This window comes from Ascaphus truei, chromosome 5 (assembly GCF_040206685.1).
Source record: "Ascaphus truei isolate aAscTru1 chromosome 5, aAscTru1.hap1, whole genome shotgun sequence".
Lineage (NCBI taxonomy): Eukaryota > Metazoa > Chordata > Amphibia > Anura > Ascaphidae > Ascaphus > Ascaphus truei.
This window is the reverse complement of record NC_134487.1, coordinates 97,043,177-97,062,904: the sequence shown is the minus strand read 5'-3', so window position 1 is coordinate 97,062,904 and position 19,728 is coordinate 97,043,177. Positions and strand designations below refer to the sequence as shown.

The 19,728-nt window shown below is 41.8% G+C and overlaps 1 protein-coding gene across 2 annotated transcripts in view; it reads right to left on the bottom strand.

Annotated features, from left to right (window-relative positions):
* Positions 1-19,728, bottom strand: part of PTPRB (protein tyrosine phosphatase receptor type B) — a 122,208-nt gene that overhangs the window by 36,154 nt on the left and 66,326 nt on the right. For both annotated transcript variants that reach the window (XM_075600245.1, XM_075600246.1), the window contains 7 exons: positions 17,370-17,633; positions 15,851-16,114; positions 8,322-8,585; positions 6,994-7,257; positions 3,787-4,056; positions 1,774-2,037; positions 1,261-1,524 (listed from right to left, as the gene is read on the bottom strand). In XM_075600245.1, the coding sequence (XP_075456360.1) occupies positions 1,261-1,524; positions 1,774-2,037; positions 3,787-4,056; positions 6,994-7,257; positions 8,322-8,585; positions 15,851-16,114; positions 17,370-17,633 (1,854 nt within the window). The remainder of the gene's footprint in view (positions 1-1,260; positions 1,525-1,773; positions 2,038-3,786; positions 4,057-6,993; positions 7,258-8,321; positions 8,586-15,850; positions 16,115-17,369; positions 17,634-19,728) is intronic.

Sequence of the window (19,728 nt, the reverse complement as noted above, 5' to 3'; positions counted from 1 at the left end):
CATTGCTCTCTTTCTCTCTCTCTCCCCCCTGCGCTCTCTCTCCCGCCCCCCATGCGCTCTCCCCCGTCACCCCTGCGCTCTCTCTCGCCCGCCCCCCCATGCACTCTCTTGCCCCCCCCTGCGCTCTCTCGACCCCCCCTACGCTCTCTCTCCCCTGCCCCCCGCGCTCTCCCTCCCCTGCCCTGCGCTATCTCTCCTGGCCACCCTCTCTCTCCCGGCCATCCCCCATCTCTCCCCCCTTGCTTTCTCTCCCCCCCTTGCTTTCTCTCCCTTCTCTCTCACCCTTCCCCTCTCTCTCTCTCCCTTCTCCCCCCCCTTTCTCCCTTCTCCCCTCTCTCTCTCTCTTCTCCCCCCCTCCTCTCTCTCCCTTCTCCCCCCGTCTCTCTCTCTCTCTCTCCTCCCCTTCTCCCTTCTCCCCCTCTCTCTCACCCTTCTCCCCCCCTCTATTTCTCTCTCACCCTCTCTCTCTCCCTTCTCCCCCACCACACCACTCCGTTTGCCCCCCCCAACACACAGCAGCACTCCGTTTGCCCCCCACCACAGCACTCCATTTGCCCCCCCACCCCACAGCAGCACTCCGTTTGCCCCCCTCTCCGTTTGCCCCCCCCTCTGTCCGTTTACCCCCCCATCTGTCTTTTTGCCCCCTCCCTCTGTCCGTTTGCCCCCCCCTCTGTCCGTTTGCCCCACCTCTGTCCGTTTGCCCCCCTCTGTCCATTTGCCCCCCTCTGTCCGTTTGCCCCCCTCAGTCCGTTTGCCCCCCTCTCAGTCCGTTTCCCCCCCCTCCTTTCCACTTCTCTCTGCTGAATTCAGTGTCAGTGTGTGTGTGACAGGAGAGTAGAACACGCCCCCTCTCTCTTCCCATTTGTCAGAGCAGGGTCATGTGACCCTGCTCTCAGCACCAAAGTATCTCTCCCTTGTCTCCCCAAGCAGAACGCTTGGGAGAGCGTGTGTGCACGCGCATGAGCGCTCAAGCACAGCGGGAGAGGGGATGTGCTGATTCACATAGAAGAAGGTAAGCGCCCCATGCCCCAAGCGCCAAGCGAGCTCAGCGCCAGCGGGGACTCAGCCTTATTGTGCCAGGAGATTTTTTGCTACCTATATGTGTGTAATTTTTTCTATATTATAATCAGCACATTTCTATTGATTGGATTCATCTTAGTATCAGCTCTATTTTTTCATCAATGATTGCGGGGAACATATGTTATTGTATCACAATATGACATATGTACTGCCCTTTAATCAGACAATACATGTTCCTACCTGTTCTTCCTTCTGCAGTGGCTTTGTTGGTTAGGTCACCACTGTGGGTGACTATACTCAGCGTGTACATTCTGCCTGGAACAAGGCCCTGAAAATGGCATTCCCTGAGGTCATGTTCTAGCCTCCTTTCTTTCTGTGTGGCATTGGGATTATAGAGGATCAGCTCATATAAATCCAGATCTCCCACTGATGGGGTCCATGTGAACCATAGACTGTCTGTCGTGTTTCTGTTTGATGCCTGTAGAAAGCTCACTGGGCCTGGGACTGAAACAAAAGATAAATACTGATATGTATCATAGTGCATCAAAAGGTTAGGGTCATATTTACTAAACGGTATTATTTAAGCAGCTGCATGAGTGTTGAGGGGCCCCTAGTTTTTGTTACTGGCAATCTTCATGCCATGTAAAGTATTACAGAAGAAAGACTTTGATACATAGTCCCCATTATGATTTTGATTTGTTTTTACAATTTGTTGAGTTGTTGCATATTTTGCATGACATGCATCTTTCTTACCTGTCCTTCCATGAATCGAGGACTCATTTGTCAGTGATCCACTATGAGTAACAATCACCATTTTATAGAGACGGCCTGGCAGTAACCCCAGGAACGAACAGTGCCGGAGAACTTGATTTCCAGATTTCCTGTCATGGAGAGTGTTGTCCGGATTGTATAGGAATATGTCATAGGAATCCAGCTCTCCCTCTGAGGCGTTCCATGTGAATGACAGACTGTCTGTGCTGTTTCCTGTGATTTTTAGACCAGTCACTGCTGCGGGGACTGTGGAAAAAAACCAACACATGCAAAAAAGAAAAAAGTTTTGGTATTGGAGGAAGCATTATTAGAAGCAGTTACACATTTTCCTAGTAGTCAACTCAATTCGTTATTATTTGCTGAAGGCACAATCTTCTTCTTATTTTAATCATAGTTCTGGAAATGTACACAGCAATATGCAAAGTATGTAAACTAAATGGTAAACACACATGTAAGGCAAAGATCAGAAGATGAGATATGTAAAATAAAAATTAGGTGAAGGGAATACTTACCCTCAACAGCTTGTAATCTATATATGGTGGTGGGGCAGAGAGTCATAAAGTGGGCTGGCAAATATTATCGCCAGTTTCGCCCTGCTCACTGAGAATTGTATAAGCATGCTAACGTTCTATATTGATCTCATTTGCATGTGGGTGTAGGGCGATAATGGAGGAGATCTGTGAGACACTATTGAATGACATGACTCTTGCAGAAATGGATTTTAATGGCATGACTCTTGCAGAATTGTTGTTTAAAGGTCAGATATTAGTCTTAATTCCTTCAAAGCTCTATTCTTCAATCTGATTCCTTCATGGGAGTTCTTGCTACCTCAGATCCCAGCTTCTAAGTGCGAGTTGGTGTTTTTTTTTTATAGTGGCTCCACCCCCTTCCATCATACTTGTTGCCACTCATGAGAGATGCTAGGGAGTGGGGACAACTATACAAACCCCACCCATTTGCACATAGTATCTAGAAGCCAGGACGTGTGAAGTGAAGGCTCCCAAGTAGAAAGAAGAATGAACATTGGAGAAATGAAGACGGATAACTGACCTTGAAACAACAGAGAACCAATTTCTGCAATCAACCCTGAAGATGGCTCATCGAGGGACATAGGTGACCATGGACTGAAGAGGGACACAGGGCAACGAGGCCTCATTGGATGCTGAACATTTCTGGAATTTGTCAATATGATTTTTGCATTTTCAAGATTCCTGGATTGGGCCATATTGTTTGGCTGAAGATTCCCCCCCCCCCCTGTTTTTGTTGTTGTTCTTTTAGGGCCGGCCAGTTAGGGGCCACAAGAATTTCCCTTTTTTTGTGGATTGGCCTCATTGGAAGGCCTCCATAGTACTGAAGTTGTTTTCATATTATGTAGTACTTTTATGGAGGTTTTAATGTACTGTATTGCATATTATGTCATTTTAAACTTTTGGGGATAAGTTAGCCATGTGGATGCTATAATTACTGTCCTCTTTGGAAATGTCAAGGTATTTAGTGATAGGAATGGTAGAGTAATAACGGTATTAACCTCATAGCAGACCTAAATGACCAGCCTGGCAGGGGATGACATGCCATATCATCACTGTTTTACCGCTGGCGATATGGCTTTAGTGAACAGGCTGACAACAAAAAAATTATTAGAAATATCTTTTCCAATATCAACCTTTAGTGAATCTAGCCCATAAAGACACTAGGTTTAGGTGACACCTTGAATTAGCTACTCATTCGGTATGCTGTGAAGATGTCTTCCCTGTGCTGGAGATTTTATTCCCATATATTTGTATGGGGCTGATCTAGTCCAACCCATAGGAATATGTCTTTGCAGCATGTTGAATAGAGGAATTAGTGTCTGAGCTGATTGATTTAAAAGATTGGCTACATAGCTGCAATATTTCCTTCATTCTACTGTAAACAGAAACCTTAGATACTGTTCTTTTATCCATGTATCAGCTCACCAGTGGGTTTTTTTTACTGCTGTCATTGCATATATCTTACCTGTTCTGCCTTCTGTTTCTTCTGCTGTGCTGAAGAGGCCTCCACTGACTGTGAAGACTCGGATTCTGTACTTTTTCCCTGCTACTAAGTCTTCAAATTTGTGCATTTTTGAAGTGGCCGGCTCAGACTTATTTCTTATGAGAATCCCTTGGTCAGTGAGGAGAAGGATGTCGTATCTGTCGGCCACACCATGTGCACTTTGCCAGCTGACTGCCAACAAATGACTGCTGTATACATTATCTGCAGATAACCCATGAACTGTACCAGGGACTGGAAGGAGAAAAGCAGGAAAGAGACACATCACACATCTGTGAATTATGCATTGCAGACAGTTCACCCTTAGCATCCAGGCTGCAATGTTCTGTGGACAGAAGGTTGTAGCTACTGTCAGTTGCAGAAGAGAGAAACATGAAAAGACAAAGGGGGCGATGTATAAATCATTAGTACAAGGGATTTTGTTATAAAGCAGACTCACAGAAAATAGCAAGTTGGTACATCTGTGTGCCAATATATAAAACCAATTTGTGTGTGTTGTGCAGTGTGTGCATCAACTTCTTTTTCACTAAGACATAAATGGCGCTATGGGTGGAGTTAAAGGCGGATTTTGCATGATCTTAGTGGTGCACATATGTAAATGATACGTAATATTAAACTTCAAGTATCTGCCACGTTTGGGTGTTATAAATACGTCAAAATTGTTCGATAAGTTTTTTTTGGCGTAAAAGACATATGGAGTAGACGTAAAAAAATTCTTAATGAATTCATATGTATGAACATGATGCACAGCATACAAAGAATAGGGAACTGTGTGCCAAATGAATAATGACATACTTATTATTTAAGTCAGGGGTGCGCACATTGGGGGGCACAACATGTTCTGGGGGGGAAGTGGCGCATACAGAGGCCCAGCAATCTTCCCCACAACATTTAAATAAAATGCCGGGAGAGTGCGCCAAGCCTCAGTATATCCCTATCCTTGTTTCTGGCTCCATGACAACGCAGAGTCAAATGGCATTGTGTTGCCATGGCTACGCGACGTCACATGACGTCGTGATGTCAAATGACGCTGCCAATACCAGAGAGAAGGTAAGGGGAGTGGGGACGTGTGCCGGGGGGGGGGGGGGAGGTGGAGGGCGGAGAACAGATTTAAGGTGATAGGTTTTTTTGTTGCAATGCACTATTTCAATTCATTTTCAAATGGCATTTATTTATACAAATCCCCTGAAGTCTGGGATACAGATCATAGGTGGAAGGTACAAGAAGGTGATACAGAGAAAAAAAAATGGATAAAGAGGAATACAGAGAAGTGAGAGAGATTTACTGAAACAGAAATCAACTAATTGAGTTACTGTAAAAACAAACAAAAAAACACCCAAAGCAAATGCAGAAAACAGTGTTCAGGAAGATACAAAATTGCAATGAAAAACAAAGTAACAGTATAATGACAAACATAAGGTACTGTATGTGGCTAAAAGAGGAAAAAATACCTGTAAATACAACTGAAATAAAAAAAAATATAGAGGAAAAGCACAGAGAAACAACATGAGACAAGGGAACTGTGAGTAGCTATTCTAATCAGATACATTAACCATTGATAGGCATGTGATAAGTCTTAATTATATATAATGTATATCTATCTATCTATCTATCTATCTATCTATATATCTATCTATTTAGATATCAAATGTATTTGTATGAATAATTAATTGAGTTCAATGTTATTTTCATTAGCATGCATTAGTATTGCTTAAGCATAGTTACATTTTTCTTGTTAACTTGTACATCATTCTTAATAAATAACTTTGTGAATATAAATTATTCATGCAATATACCATAATTATCATTTTCAGTTGCATTAATAATAGAACAATTATATTTGCTGGAGTGAATTATTTCTATTCTTATCGGAAGATGTATAATATACATTTATAGTGATAGAATTTAAATATAGAGATTTGTATATATTTATAAATGACAAATATAGTTTGGTATGTTCCTGCATAACATAACAGAATGTATAGGCTAACCAAATGACACCGACTCTTGTTATAAACCCCATATGTTTAGCCTGTATTATGCGGACTACATACTATACATATACATCTATCCATGTAATCTTCACCTATCATCTTCATTAATATATATCATTTTATAATTAGTTAGCAACTCTGTTATGGACACACATCAGAAAATCTCTTATGGTTTTTATGGTATTCATATATTATAGAAGTGGGAGTGTGTGTATATATCTCTCTCTATATATAGAGATATATACACACATACAAATATTTTTTATATATATATATATAATTATATATACTTAGTTAAGTTATGGTGGGTAAAAAAAGTGACAAAAACCCTCCACAGCAAAGCATATAGCCAGCTGTGACCATGCAGCAAGCGTAAGCTTATAGGGAACCATGTTAATGGTTTTGAAGAAAAAGGTGGCACTGTGTGATCATTTGCATGTCATTTCCCAGAATCTCTTGCTGCAGTGGAAGTGCTATGTGCGGGGTGATAATGGTGAAAGGCGGGGTTGTAGACCTGTCTAAGACATGCAAATGAGCATACAGTAATATTTCCATTTGCTAATTATAATATATATATATATATATATATATATATATATATGTACACACACTCTTGGCTGAAGGGCATGCTTTTATTAATGCTTGACTACTCTTGTACAACCATACATGTAATATAAATAGGGAGAATGTATTTACAATAAATGGTACAGAAATCTTGCATTTTTAACATCTGCTGGTTAATAATTATTGGTCTAAACCCTCTGACTGTACAGCTTCCTCATATTCCTCAGTCACACTCACTCTCTACCTTCATTGTACTTTTTATGCAGCCGCCTTCTCTCTTCTCCAGAACTCTCCTCTTGCTCTTTGTTGGTTCCCTGCTATCTAAGCCCTAAGTCTGTAGAATGATTTATTTAGGCTACTCCCATAGCCTAAATAAAATTGCTTCCTTGCCAGTCCTTGGTTTCTTTTTGCTTTATGAATATACACACCATAAAGATATATTTTGTATCCATCTACTTTCTCACATGAATGTTCAGATATGAAAGATGAAATAAACTAAAGTTGTGTATTCGTGTTGGTCAGTGGCATACCCTACAGTATATCATTTAATCATACTATCATTATAGTAGAGGTTGATTACGCAGAGCCCATATTGTATACACATTATTCTTACCTGTTCGTCCAAATGATGTTAAACTGTTGTGTAAAGCTCCACTGTTAGACTGTACCATGACCTTGTATTGCTCTCCTGGCTCCAGGCTGTAGAAGGTGTGTTCATAGAGGTGCTTGGAAATAGTTTGGGAATCTATCTGGTAGTTATGCCGGAAGATTGTCACAGTGTACGAATCCACATCACCTCCCCCAGGGGTCCAGTTCACCCTCAGGCTGTTTGTCATGCCATTGGGCGAAATGTGAATATTCTTAACAGCACTGGGAACTAGAAAAACATGGAAAGAACACACGATTATTAGGGGGGGGGGGGGGGAATTGCAAACTCTATAAAGGAAGATAATTTTTCCAATTTGTTAGGCCAGTCAAAGATAGCTATAGCTGCATTAAGTGCAAGCGAGTGTATAATTTATCAGTGGAAATCCACTGTTTTGGAGCCGAGCCGTTACTGAGAGATATAAAATGCACCAAAAGTCATGGGGGAAATAGTGCCATCTGTGATCATCTAATGCGTTATCGGTTACACTAACGGTGGCTACATCTGTAATTGGAACAGGAATAACAAGGTGTTTATGAGAGATTAAGTTGCTTTTTGTACATGCCAAAATATATTTTAAGAAATCAGCATGGTAAAGAAAATATCCTGAAAGATCTTAGGAACATACTTTCTGCAATATGGGGACAGATGCAGACCTCAGGCTATGGTGGGGACAACAATCTCTTAGAGCCCTGTATGTATAGAATTTATACATCGCAGATATCATGCAGTTGCTGAGACAACATATGTTACAGTAGTTGCATAATTTCCAAAGGCGTTGCACTCCCCCTGTGGCAACCCTTACTCCAAGTGCCATTACATTGTATTAAGTTCCATTGATCGTTTAATTACAGTAGCTGTGTTGTACATTGTGATACCATTTAGAGGACCATCCGAGTTATTCATAGATAAAGTTATAGTGTACAGTACAGAGTTTCTGAAACCTCATAGGCTTCATATTGGAGTGTACAAGTGTACACTTGTTTAATTACAAATGTTTGCTTGACGTTTAATTCAGAAAATGTAATATATGTGAGCCTCTTCATTCTACGTGGCAAACAATGCAAAGCAAATCAATACTTTTTTTTAACCCCTGCAGAAGTAGAGATTAAAAAAAATGTTTATACAATTTAATATGGGATTTAAAAAACTTTGTCCCATTGTTTAAAATGATTGTGCTCTCCTGCATTCCAGCACAGTACCACAACTACTCTATGGTGTTTCCACCATTTCTCCTGTTAAAAGGTATAAGACTTATGACCACAGAAATAACCTTTAGTGGAGGTGATTCATACCTGTCAATCCTTCCACGAATGTTGCTCTCTGTGCATCGCCACTGAATGTCAGCACAACTATTTTATAAAGGCGCCCAGGAATAAGGGAGGTGAACTGGTATTCCGCGGCTGTGTTGCTCAGGGTTATAGGTGGGAAAACTTTCATGTCATTGAAAAGCAGCTGAATCTCATAGCGATCCACGTCACCATCGGCCCGTGACCATGTCACATGGAGGTCTTCAGTGCTCCTACTGGCAAGGGTAAGCTTCTTCACAGACTCGGGGACTAGGAAAGGCCAGACAAGGTTATGTAAGTACATGCTTAAGTCTGCAATTTTATACCATCATCGAGCTAACCACTGTTATTATAGACAATGCTCAGACTTTAGGGTTCTTATGTTGTATTAAGTTTCATGAGCCATGATAGGTTTATCTATTACATTTTTCTGGCTTCAGAAAGGGACAAAAAATACTGCACTAGATTGATTAAGAGCTGAGGCTTTCAGGTCCCTTCTTCAGGCTTGTGTTTATCTGAAGAATGGACCTACGTGGTCCTGAAAGCTTGCAGTGTATGTAACCATTAGTTAGCTAATAAAGGTATCACTTCTACCTAACTTTTGTTCTGTGTACTCTGTGGGCTACCACAGTACCATCCTCTATCTAGATTTATCAAGGTGAAACATTCTCAGTAAAAGCTATAGCTCAGGGGTTCTCAACTCCAGTCCTCAAGACCCCCCCAAACAGGTCAGGTTCTCAGGATATCCCTGCTTCACCACAAGTTGCTCAATCTGTAGCTCAGTCGAAGAGTGATTGAGCCACCTGTGTTGAAGTAGGCTCTTCGACTGAGCCACTGATTGAGCCACCTATGCTGAAGCAGGGATAGCCAGAAAACCTGATCTGTTGGGTGTCTTGAGGAATGGAGTTGAGAACCCCAGTTATAGGATATTATTTATTTACAAATATGCAGTTTTTTTTTTTTTTTACCATTTTCGCCCCAGTTTTGCAGCCGGTTAACTTTGATAAATCACCCCAGAAATGTCGAGCCTAGCTACTTTTAGTAGACCCGGCTCTGAAAACTTCATCACATTTTACAATGGTGTTTTGCAACCAAGGAAATATTTCCTTCAAAAATGCAACTGGGTCCTGCCAAGTGCTATAACTCACCCTCCTTTTATTGTGAGCCTTTTTATAAAAAGGGTCGTGAATGGAAGGAGGCACAATAGGCACTATATCCCGGTTACATCCCATATGGATTTACTGCCAAGCTGAATGCGGAGACATATTACTTTGTAATGTTACATTTGCACTGCAGTGAAATTCTTTTAAATGGAATGTAGCGTTATCTATAAAATATGGATGAACGTACAATATTGCTATAAACTGTAGATTTGATAAGCAAAGTAAGACTTTGTTTAAAGGGGTAAAATAAAAAAAGAGTAGTACCTGAATTTGTGAAATGCTACAAATAGCATAGGCAGGGTTATGCTAGTCACTGTTTGCTGTATAGCAGTATACCCCACACTAGTAACTTATTAAGTGTTTCATTACACAACAGGCCTGCAAAGCATTGGTCTGCAATACTCTTTGGGCTTATTTGGTTAATGTTTGTTGGTAAAGCTGCGATCCTTTTGTATGCAATCCCCTTAATGCATGAAGGAGGGAAGGCAACCATGGCAAGAAGTGACTCGGGTTATTTATGAACGGAGAGATGTGTCCGCAATCAATGAATGACTTTTGTTGAGGACAATATGAAATCGTTATCCATTATATTTTACACAACAGCAGAAGCAGCAGTGAAAATGAACATGATGTTTTCTCTTGCCTCCAGGTCATTGTGTGGGGAAGAGAGAACTGTAATTGAGCGTGTATGAGAGTCGTGCAGACACAGGGACTGAAAAATGTGCATTGTATTCTTAATTATGTAAATGGATGAATCCATTATTATATGTTAAGTAAAGAATAATGAGCAACCAACTGTATTATGGACACAGCAAATCTCTTATGGTTTTTATGGTATTCATATATTATATATGAGGGAGTGTGTATATATAAATATATATATATATATACACATACATATATATATACACACATATATATACATACTGTGACAGGGTCATTGATTCTGTATAAATTAGTAGGAGATGGCAGTATGCCTGCTTTCCAGTAGACGAGGGGTTAACCCAGTTTATTAAGCAATCCACAGGTGATTCAAATTAAGCTAGCTCACCTGCTTTAAAACCAGAAGAGGAAATGCCTCTGGAGCAGCAGTCTCTCTCATGCACAGAGGAAAGACAGAGGAGTGTTGACAGACAGACACAGGCTGCTCAGATTGATCCTGTGCCAAGGGGGAATAAAGCTCCCAGGTAAGGAGCCAACTCGTGTTGTTGAACATTGTTGGGCTGGACTAGGTTAGCTAGCCAGCCAGGTAGATAGCCTGCACTTTTGTTTAGTCAGTTCCCCGACTGGGGATAGGGTTTTGTTTACGTTTATTGCACTTAAAGGGACAGAGTACCCATTGTTTTGGCTACACTTTTGGACAAATAAATCCACCAGCATAATATTTCACCAGAAGAGTCGTGTTGTCTCCGCACTAACCACGGTCATCCTGCCACACGAGGTGGGATATCGAACACCCTGTAAAAGATTGCGACTGGTGGAACCTGTCCACGCGGTAACTGTCAGTAGACGTTGTGAAGGCCTTAGTACACAGCACCGCTGTCCGGCAGGAAGCTAACAAACAGGGACTGGAAAGCACAGCTGCACAACACGAGACCAACCGGATACTTGCATCTCAGCTTGAAGTTATCGCAGAAACACAGAGGGAGCTGATTGAACGCCTGGCCCAGGTTAGTATGGACTCGACCAGTACGGCCCAGGTGCAGCCCGTCCAGGCAAACCTGTACCTGCAGAAAATGACGCCGCAAGATGACATCGAGGGATACCACCGGTCCTTTGACCGAATCGCTTCCCGGGAAAGTTGGGCCCGCTCCAAATGGGCGGGGATTATCGCACCCTTTTTACTGGGGGAAGCCCAAAAAGCATATTGTGACATCGACGAAGAAGCCGCAGCAGACTATGACTGTCTGAAAAGCGAAATCCTTGCAAGGATTGGAGTGACTTCCGCAGTCTGTGCGCAAAGGTTCCATACGTGGAGATACCACAAACAGAAGTCACCCAGATCCCAGTTATAGGATTTGATTCACCTAGCTACCAAGTGGCTAAAACCAGAGGTATATAGCCCGGCCCGGATCCTTGAGATGGTGGTGTTGGACCGCTTCATTCGAGCGTTACCCGAGGACCTTCGACAGTGGGTGGGGCAGGGAGATCCCCTCACGTGATGCCATGGTAGGCGCAGTCGAGCGTTTTCTGGCCACCCGTGAACTGTCACGCTCCCCTCGCACAAACCACAACCCACGGCCCAACACGATCGGTAGAGGCCAGCGCTGGCGCCAGGACCCGCGACCGGTCGCACGATTTGAGCGAGTGGAAGAAAACCTGGATAGGGACAGAAACTCTAAATCTCTGATAGGGTTTCAAGAACGAACTGGGCTAATTGTTTGTTTTGAGTGTGGGGAGGCGGAGCATATTAAGGCTCACTGCCCACAGTTGTCTGAACCAATGGAGTGTGCGTATGGCTCTGTGAAGTCAGAATTTTGTGGAGTGGTAGGTATGACCCGCGGGGGAAAATGTACCCACAACTTCCTCACCACGGTGATTTTAAATGGTAAACCAATCTCCGCCCTGGTAGACTCAGGGAGTGATATTAACTTGGTATCCGTGAAGATGGTTAAGCCTCTCCGGTTACACCACGGTGGGAAGTTGCGGGTATTATGTGTACATGGGTGTACGCTTCCGTACACCACAACTCTGATAAAAGTGAAAGTCGAGGGACAAGTCATCCAAACTATGGCAGCAATTGTACCAAAGTTACCTAATTCCCTAGTGTTAGGCTGTAATTTCCCTTGTTTTGACACCCTGATCAGAGGACAACTCACCTTAAATAATCCTACTCCGGATGAGCTTTTTCCATTTACAGACCCTGAATTAGTCTTCGAGGTGTCTAAAACCCCTAAGTCGAAACGAGAACGTAGGAAGGGGAAAAAAAGAGGTTCGCCCCCACCCAAGTTAGCACTGGTTACTACTCCTAACGGAGGGAGACCAGAGGGAGAGGAGTTGTCCGAGACAGGGCCTGTTGAAGCTCAGGAGTCCGAGTTACCCGTGGATGTAACCGGCCAAACTCCAGATGAGGAAGGTTTGGAAGTCTAAAACTTTCCCTGACTAACTTTGGTAGGGAACAGGCTAATGATCCCCAGTTGAAAAATGGGTTTAGCCAGGCAGTAGAAGTTAATGGGGTCCCGGTAGAAGGAACAACCAAGGAATCCTATCCCTATTTTTGTATTAAAAATGATTTGTTATACCATGTGAGCCAAGAGGAGGGTCAAGAAATAGAAAAATTGCTAGTACCCAGGTCATTAGTAAGGAAGGTCCTAGAGCTAGCACACTCTCACTTATTGGGGGATCATCTTGGAGTAGAGAAGATACAGCAAAGAATCCTAAAAAGATTTTACTGGCCAGGGATATATAATGCAGTAAAAAGATTCTGTACGTCTTGTCCCGAGTGTCAGTTGACAGCCCCCCGACCAAGTTTCCAAGTTTGAGGGCCCCGTTGATCCTTATGCCTATTATTGAGATCCCATTTGAGAAGATCACTATGGATATAGTGGGTCCCTTGGAGAAATCTGCCAAGGTCATCAATACATCCTAGTGATCCTAGACTTAGCCACTCGCTATCCAGAGGCGCTGCCTTTACGTAATACTTCCTCCAAAGCCATAGCTAAGGAATTGTTACAGGTATTCTCCCGACTCGGGATACCGAAGGAAATTTTGACAGATCAGAGTACCCCGTTTACATCTAAACTTATGCGAGAGTTATGTGTAGAGCTAAGAATACAGTCCCTAAGAACCTCTGTTTACCATCCGCAAACGGACGGACTGGTAGAACGATTTAATAAAACTCTGAAGATGATGTTGAGAAAGGTGGTTGCTAGTGATGGGAAGAACTGGGACACCTTGTTGCCTTATCTCTTGTTTGCTATCCGAGAAGTACCACAGGCCTCTACAGGGTTTTCCCCATTTTAACTCCTGTATGGGAGACGCCCAAGAGGGATTCTGGATAGCCTCAGAGAAGAGTGGGAGCAACAAGCTGTTCCAGGGAAAAATGTCTTCCAATTTGTGGAAGATTTAAAAGAACGCATTGCTCATATTACTCCCATAGTCAGACAACATTTAGAAGAGGCACAGAGAGCCCAACAGAACCTTTACAACAGACAGGCTACGGTTCACAGCTTCCGACCAGGGGACCGAGTAATGGTGCTTGTTCCCAAGGCTGAAAGCAAGCTGTTATCACATTGGCAAGGGCCATATGAAGTTCTAGAAGAGGTCGGCCTGGGGAATTATAAAATTCGACAGCCAGATCAGAGGAAGGTAGAGCAAATCTATCACATAATCTATTAAAATCCTGGAAGGATAGAGAGGTATGTCTGACGGTAGTAGCTAACAAATCCGGGAAAGGGGAGGATCCACTCGTTCGAATATCGGCAGAACTCACTCCTGAACAATACAGAGAAGCTGTAGACTTGGTAAAAAGGAACAGGGACATATTTTCCAGCGTACCAGGGAAAACTAGGGTGATTTCCCATGATATCGTCACCAAGCCGGGAATAGCTGTTAAGATAAGACCTTATAGGATCCCCGAAGCCAGAAGAGGGGCTATTCAGTCAGAGGTAAAGAAGATGCTAGAATTAGGGGTAATTGAGGAAACCTCAGCTCAATAAAGTTGAAGCCATCGAGAATTGGCCCCGTCCCCTTAAAAAAAAACAGGTTAGGACATTTCTAGGCATTGTAGGTTACTACAGGTGAATTATACCCCATTTTGCAACCCGGGCTGCACAGCTTTCAGATTTAGTAAAGGCAAGGGCACCTGATGTGGTAAAATGGCAGTGGTGCGGAGACCGCATTTTTAGACCTACGTACAGCGCTCTGTAGTCACCCAGTCTTGGTAGCCGCGGATTTTACGAAATCATTTTTTCTGCAAATGGATGCCTCCAAAGTAGGTCTTGGAGCAGTACTGTCCCAGTTTGTAGGAGAAGAGGAACACCCGGTCCTATCTAAGTCGCAAATTGTGTCCCGCGAACAAAGATATGCCACAGTAGAAAAACAGTGTTTGGCCGTAAAGTGGGCAACAGACACGATGAAGTATTACCTTTTAGGCTGGTCTTTTACGCTCGTTTACGCTCGTTACAGATCATGCACCCCTACAGTGGATGCATAGAAACAAAGAAAAGAACTCGAGAGTTACCCGTTGGTTTCTATCTTTGCAACCGTTCAACTTCACAGTCCAACATCAGCCAGGCCTACTGCACGGTAATGCTGATGCACTCTCTAGGGTGCACAGTCTCAGTGCACGGGCCGCTCCACTCGGTAACATTACGCTGGGAAGGGGGATATGTGACAAGGTCATTGACGCTGTATACATTAGTAGGAGATGGCAGTATGCCTGCTTTCCAGTAGATGAGGGGTTAACCCAGCTTATTAAGCAGTCCACAGGTGATTCAAATTAAGCTAGCTCACCTGCTTTAAAAAAGGAAGAGGAAATGCCTCTGGAGCAGCAGTCTCTCTCAGACACAGAGAGAAGACAGAGGAGTGTTGACAGACAGGCACAGGCTGCTCAGATTGATCCTGTCCCAAGGGGGAATAAAGCTCCCAGGTAAGGAGCAAACTGGTGTTGTTGAACATTGTTGGGCTGGACTAGGTTAGCTAGCCAGCCAGGTAGATAGCCTGGACTTTTGTTTAGTCAGTTTCCCGACCGGGATAGGTTTTTGTTTACGTTTATTGCACTTAAAGGGACAGAGTATCCATTGTTTTGGTTACACTTTTGGACAAATAAATCCACCAGCATAATATTTCACCAGAAGAGTCGTGTTGTCTCCGCATTAACCACGGTCATCCTGCCACAATACATATACACACACACACACACACACACACACACACACACACATATATATATATATATATATATATATATATATATATATATATATATATATATATATACACACACACAAACACACATATATATATATATATATTTTTTTTAATGGAAAAGCCTGTTATAGGGTTATTGCTTATTATGGTACTACTTATGCTAGAAATTAACTACCGGTATACTGATTTCAATTCAGAAACATGAGAGGAATGTCTAAAAATGCATGGATCACGGTTCCATGAATGCCTGTCCTGTTTTCCTTTTTTTTTTTTTGCATCTTTTTGGGCAGTATGCAACCTTCATTTACCTTTATTGTATATTCTGTTTTGTGTGTGCCCGGTTTCTGGTTTTAGACATACACATACATAATTTATATTTTCTAAAACAATATATATATATGGAGAGATATTGCTGCAACCTCCTCACTTTCCTGCTGCTGCCAACAGTATGTACAATATATACACATTCTGCGGTATCATTAGCTGCAGACTCGCACTTACATGTTCTGCCACTTGCCATGGCACTGGTCTCATATTTCCCACTCTTCGTGCTAACAGTCACACTGTAGAGCCTCCCTGGCACAAGTTTTACAAAGACACATTCATTTTCATACTTGGGGACAATTTTGGTTTGGATAAAGTCGTTGTTGTTTTTAATGGTCACTTGGTAGTTATCGAAGTCCCCAGTAGCATGCAGCCAGGACACCTTGAGGTAGTCACTTCTTGCAGAGTTGCTCACAGCTAGTCCTTGAACGGTGGAAGGAACTGAAACAAAAATGTCAAACGTTAATACAGGTACATGTAGGAAATATTCTCGCACTCACAATCACACGCTAGTAATGTATGCAACAAAGCTTTAGTATTATCAAATCTTATTCTGGTTTGTATCCTTGGGCATTCCTGTGTAATCAGTAAGCCCTAGTATTTAATACTAAAGTACCTTCCTATGTGACACTAAAACACCACAGAACCCAGGAAATCCTGTATTCTCATTTAAGAGCATTTACAAATATAGGGCTACAAGGTTACTAATCCATGACTGCCAATTACAGTGTGCACATGAATGTGCTAATATTGTTATAACACAGACTTTCCCCCCCAAAATAGCTCTACATTTCTATGGATCAGGGAAACTTTGTAACAAAGGACTAGATTAGTTTATCTATAAGACATGGAGGTAGGTTGGCAATGCTAGGTACTACAATAGGTGCCTGGAATGTCTACTGTTATTAGGGATAATTCAATTTACTTAGATATGGATATGATACAGAGTATTTGTGCCCTATTAAAGGTGCTTTCAATTTAAGTCCAAGGTCATCTGTAGATAAGACCCTGACCACAGGATGTATATACAGTACCTTATCTTTACTACCCCTATCTTAGTGACCAGTTATATAGCAAATATCAGTTCATAACCGTGATCTTAAGTCTCCTGCAGGATCTCATATTTGTTGTTTCTCTTGTGCAAATATTCTCTCTTTTAAAAAATTTAACTCCTAAAGCAGTGTGTAGAATCAAAGAGGATGTGGATACTATTAGGTAATATCACGGATAGATGATGTGGTGAACAGATAAAAAAAAGTATATAGCATAACTTCCACACCAGTTTCCAGTATGGAAAATAAACAGCACACAACACACATACAAGAAAGATAATGTATATAGTTAGATCACAATAGGCTTCTTGTGGTGAAGACACACAACTAAGATATGGTGGGTAAAATAAGTAACCTCAGTTTACCAAATATAGAAAACCCATTAATGTGTTTGCATGTCTTCCGCTGGTCCCAAAGCCTGCTTCAGTCACTCTGCACTATCCCATATCATATAGTGTTAGGCAGCAGGCAAGGGTTACAGTAGTGAGATACAAATGAGCACCCAGTTGGAGTATTGCTGTTAGCTTTACAGATATGGATACTCTCTCTTTTCTGGATATGCAGCCTGTGCTGGTTTCCCCCCCATTTTTACATATGGTGTAGAAGTTTTTCTAAAGTAGAGCTCAGAATTCCTGATTCTTTACCTGTCCATTCATGGCTGAAGGAATGATTCTCAAACTTCCCACTCCTGGTGGTTATTGTCACGTTGTAGAGTCGTCCAGGAGTGAGAGAGCTGAAGGAGCATTCAATTACAGATTTTGAGATTGCCAGAGGTGGAAGAATGTTACCATCATGAGATAGCATTACCAAGTAGCTATCAAGATCACCAGCAGCTGGAAGCCAGGATATGCTAAGGTAGTCACTCCGACCAAAATTATTGACTGTGACTCCACTTACACTGGAGGGAACTGTTAGAATACAGAAAGGCAGAACTGAGATTAGCATACACTGTTTACGATACACACACTTTTTTTGTGTCCTGTAAACCTACTATGAGATCTCAGATTTTAGAACTATTTGTACGTTTTTAATACTTTTGGAATATGCACTTCCTGTATTTCTGGATTAGGGTGGTTTCCTCTGACATACAAAAAAAAATACCTCTAACATCCATGTATCTATATGCATGTACTCGTCATGCTTGTGCCAGGCCTTACACAAAATGTGACGTAACAGTCAAGTTTCAACACTGTGAATGATTCTCCTTTCTATGTAATTTTTAATCAAACCAGAGAACAGAGAGCATCTTAAATTAGGTGGTTATATTAATTTGCCAAAGTCCCCGAAAAATTGAGAAGTGAGGATTGACAAGATACTTTCTTCTAGTACAAGTAACCATAACATATACTTCCAAAGGAGACTAGGCTTTATTAGTTATTTGTGTCATTATTTATGTAGTAAGAAAGAATTAAACTATGAAGTGGGCTAAAGCAACCCATGCAATATCCTACATGTTTTTTTTTCAAATCAGTTATGTAGTATTAGATAATATTTACTACATTTGTTTTTAAATTCAACTTTTATTTTTATTTTAATTAATTTTAATATAATGAGCATTCTCTCATTTCTTTCACAGGGTTTAACACACTACCCCAGCAGTGCAAGATTTTTGCAACAATTTCCTCTTTGTGATAATTTGTTGCCAATATTCCAAACAGTTTGGGCTGCAAACTGTAACAATAGATAATGTTCTCTTTGGAATTTAAGAATACATTGTAGCTGCTGAGTTACACTGACTGAAGGAGTGATTGAAACTGAAAGGCAGCCAGGAAACTGAAAGGCAGATCAGCAGGATCTTTGCTGATCGATTATGGAAGAACGAATCGATCGACACCTTAGGTAATTAGTTTTCAATAAAATGTAGTCAAAGGCTGCATATATTAAAATATATACAGTTGTGTGAAAAATAAATTACACCCTCTTTGAATTCTATGGTTTTACATATCAGGACATAATAACAATCATCTGTTCCTTAGCAGGTCTTAAAGTTAGGTAAATACAACCTCAGGTGAACAACAACACATGGCCTATTACACTGTGTCATGATTTATTTAACAAAAATAAAGCCAAAATGGAGAAGCTATGTGTGAAAAACTAAATACACCCTTACTGCTTCCATTGGAATTAAGATGCTAAGTAGCAGACAGGTGCTGCTAATCAAATGCCCTTGATTAATTGATCATCAGCAAGTGTGACAACCTCTATAAAAGCCGAAGTTTTACCAGTTTGCTGGTCTGGAGCATTCAGGTGTGTGTTAACACAATGCCAAGGAGTAAAGACATCAGCAATAATCTTGGAGAAACAATTGTTGCTGCCCATCAATCTGGGAAAGGTTATAAGGCCATTTCCAAACAATTTAAAGTTCATCATTCTACAGTGAGAAAGATTATTCAAAAGTGGAAAACATTCAAGACAATTGCCAATCTTCCCAGGCATGGATGTCCCAGCAAATTCATCCCAAGGTCAGGCTGTGCAATGCTCAGAGAAATTGCAAAAAACCCAAGAGTTACATCTCAGACTCTACAGGCCTCAGCATGTTAAATGTTAAAGTTCATGAGAGTACAATTAGAAAAAGACTGAACAAGTATGGTTTGTTTGGAAGGGTTGCCAGGTGAAAGCCTCTTCTCTCTAAAAAGAACATGGCAGCACGGCTTAGGTTTGCAAAGTTGCATCTGAACAAACCACAAGACTTCTGGAACAATGTCCTTTGGACAGACGAGACCAAAGTGGAGATGTTTGGCCATAATGCACAGCGCCACGTTTGGCGAAAACCAAACACAGCATATCAGCACAAACACCTCATACCAACTGTCAAGCACGTGGTTGAGGGGTGATGATTTGGGCTTGTTTTGCAGCCACAGGACCTGGGAACCTTGCAGTCATTGAGTCGACCATGAACTCCTCTGTATACCAAAGTATTCTAGAGTCAAACGTGAGGCCATCTGTCCGACAGCTAAAACTTGGCCGAAATTGGGTCATGCAACAGGACAGTGATCCCAAGCA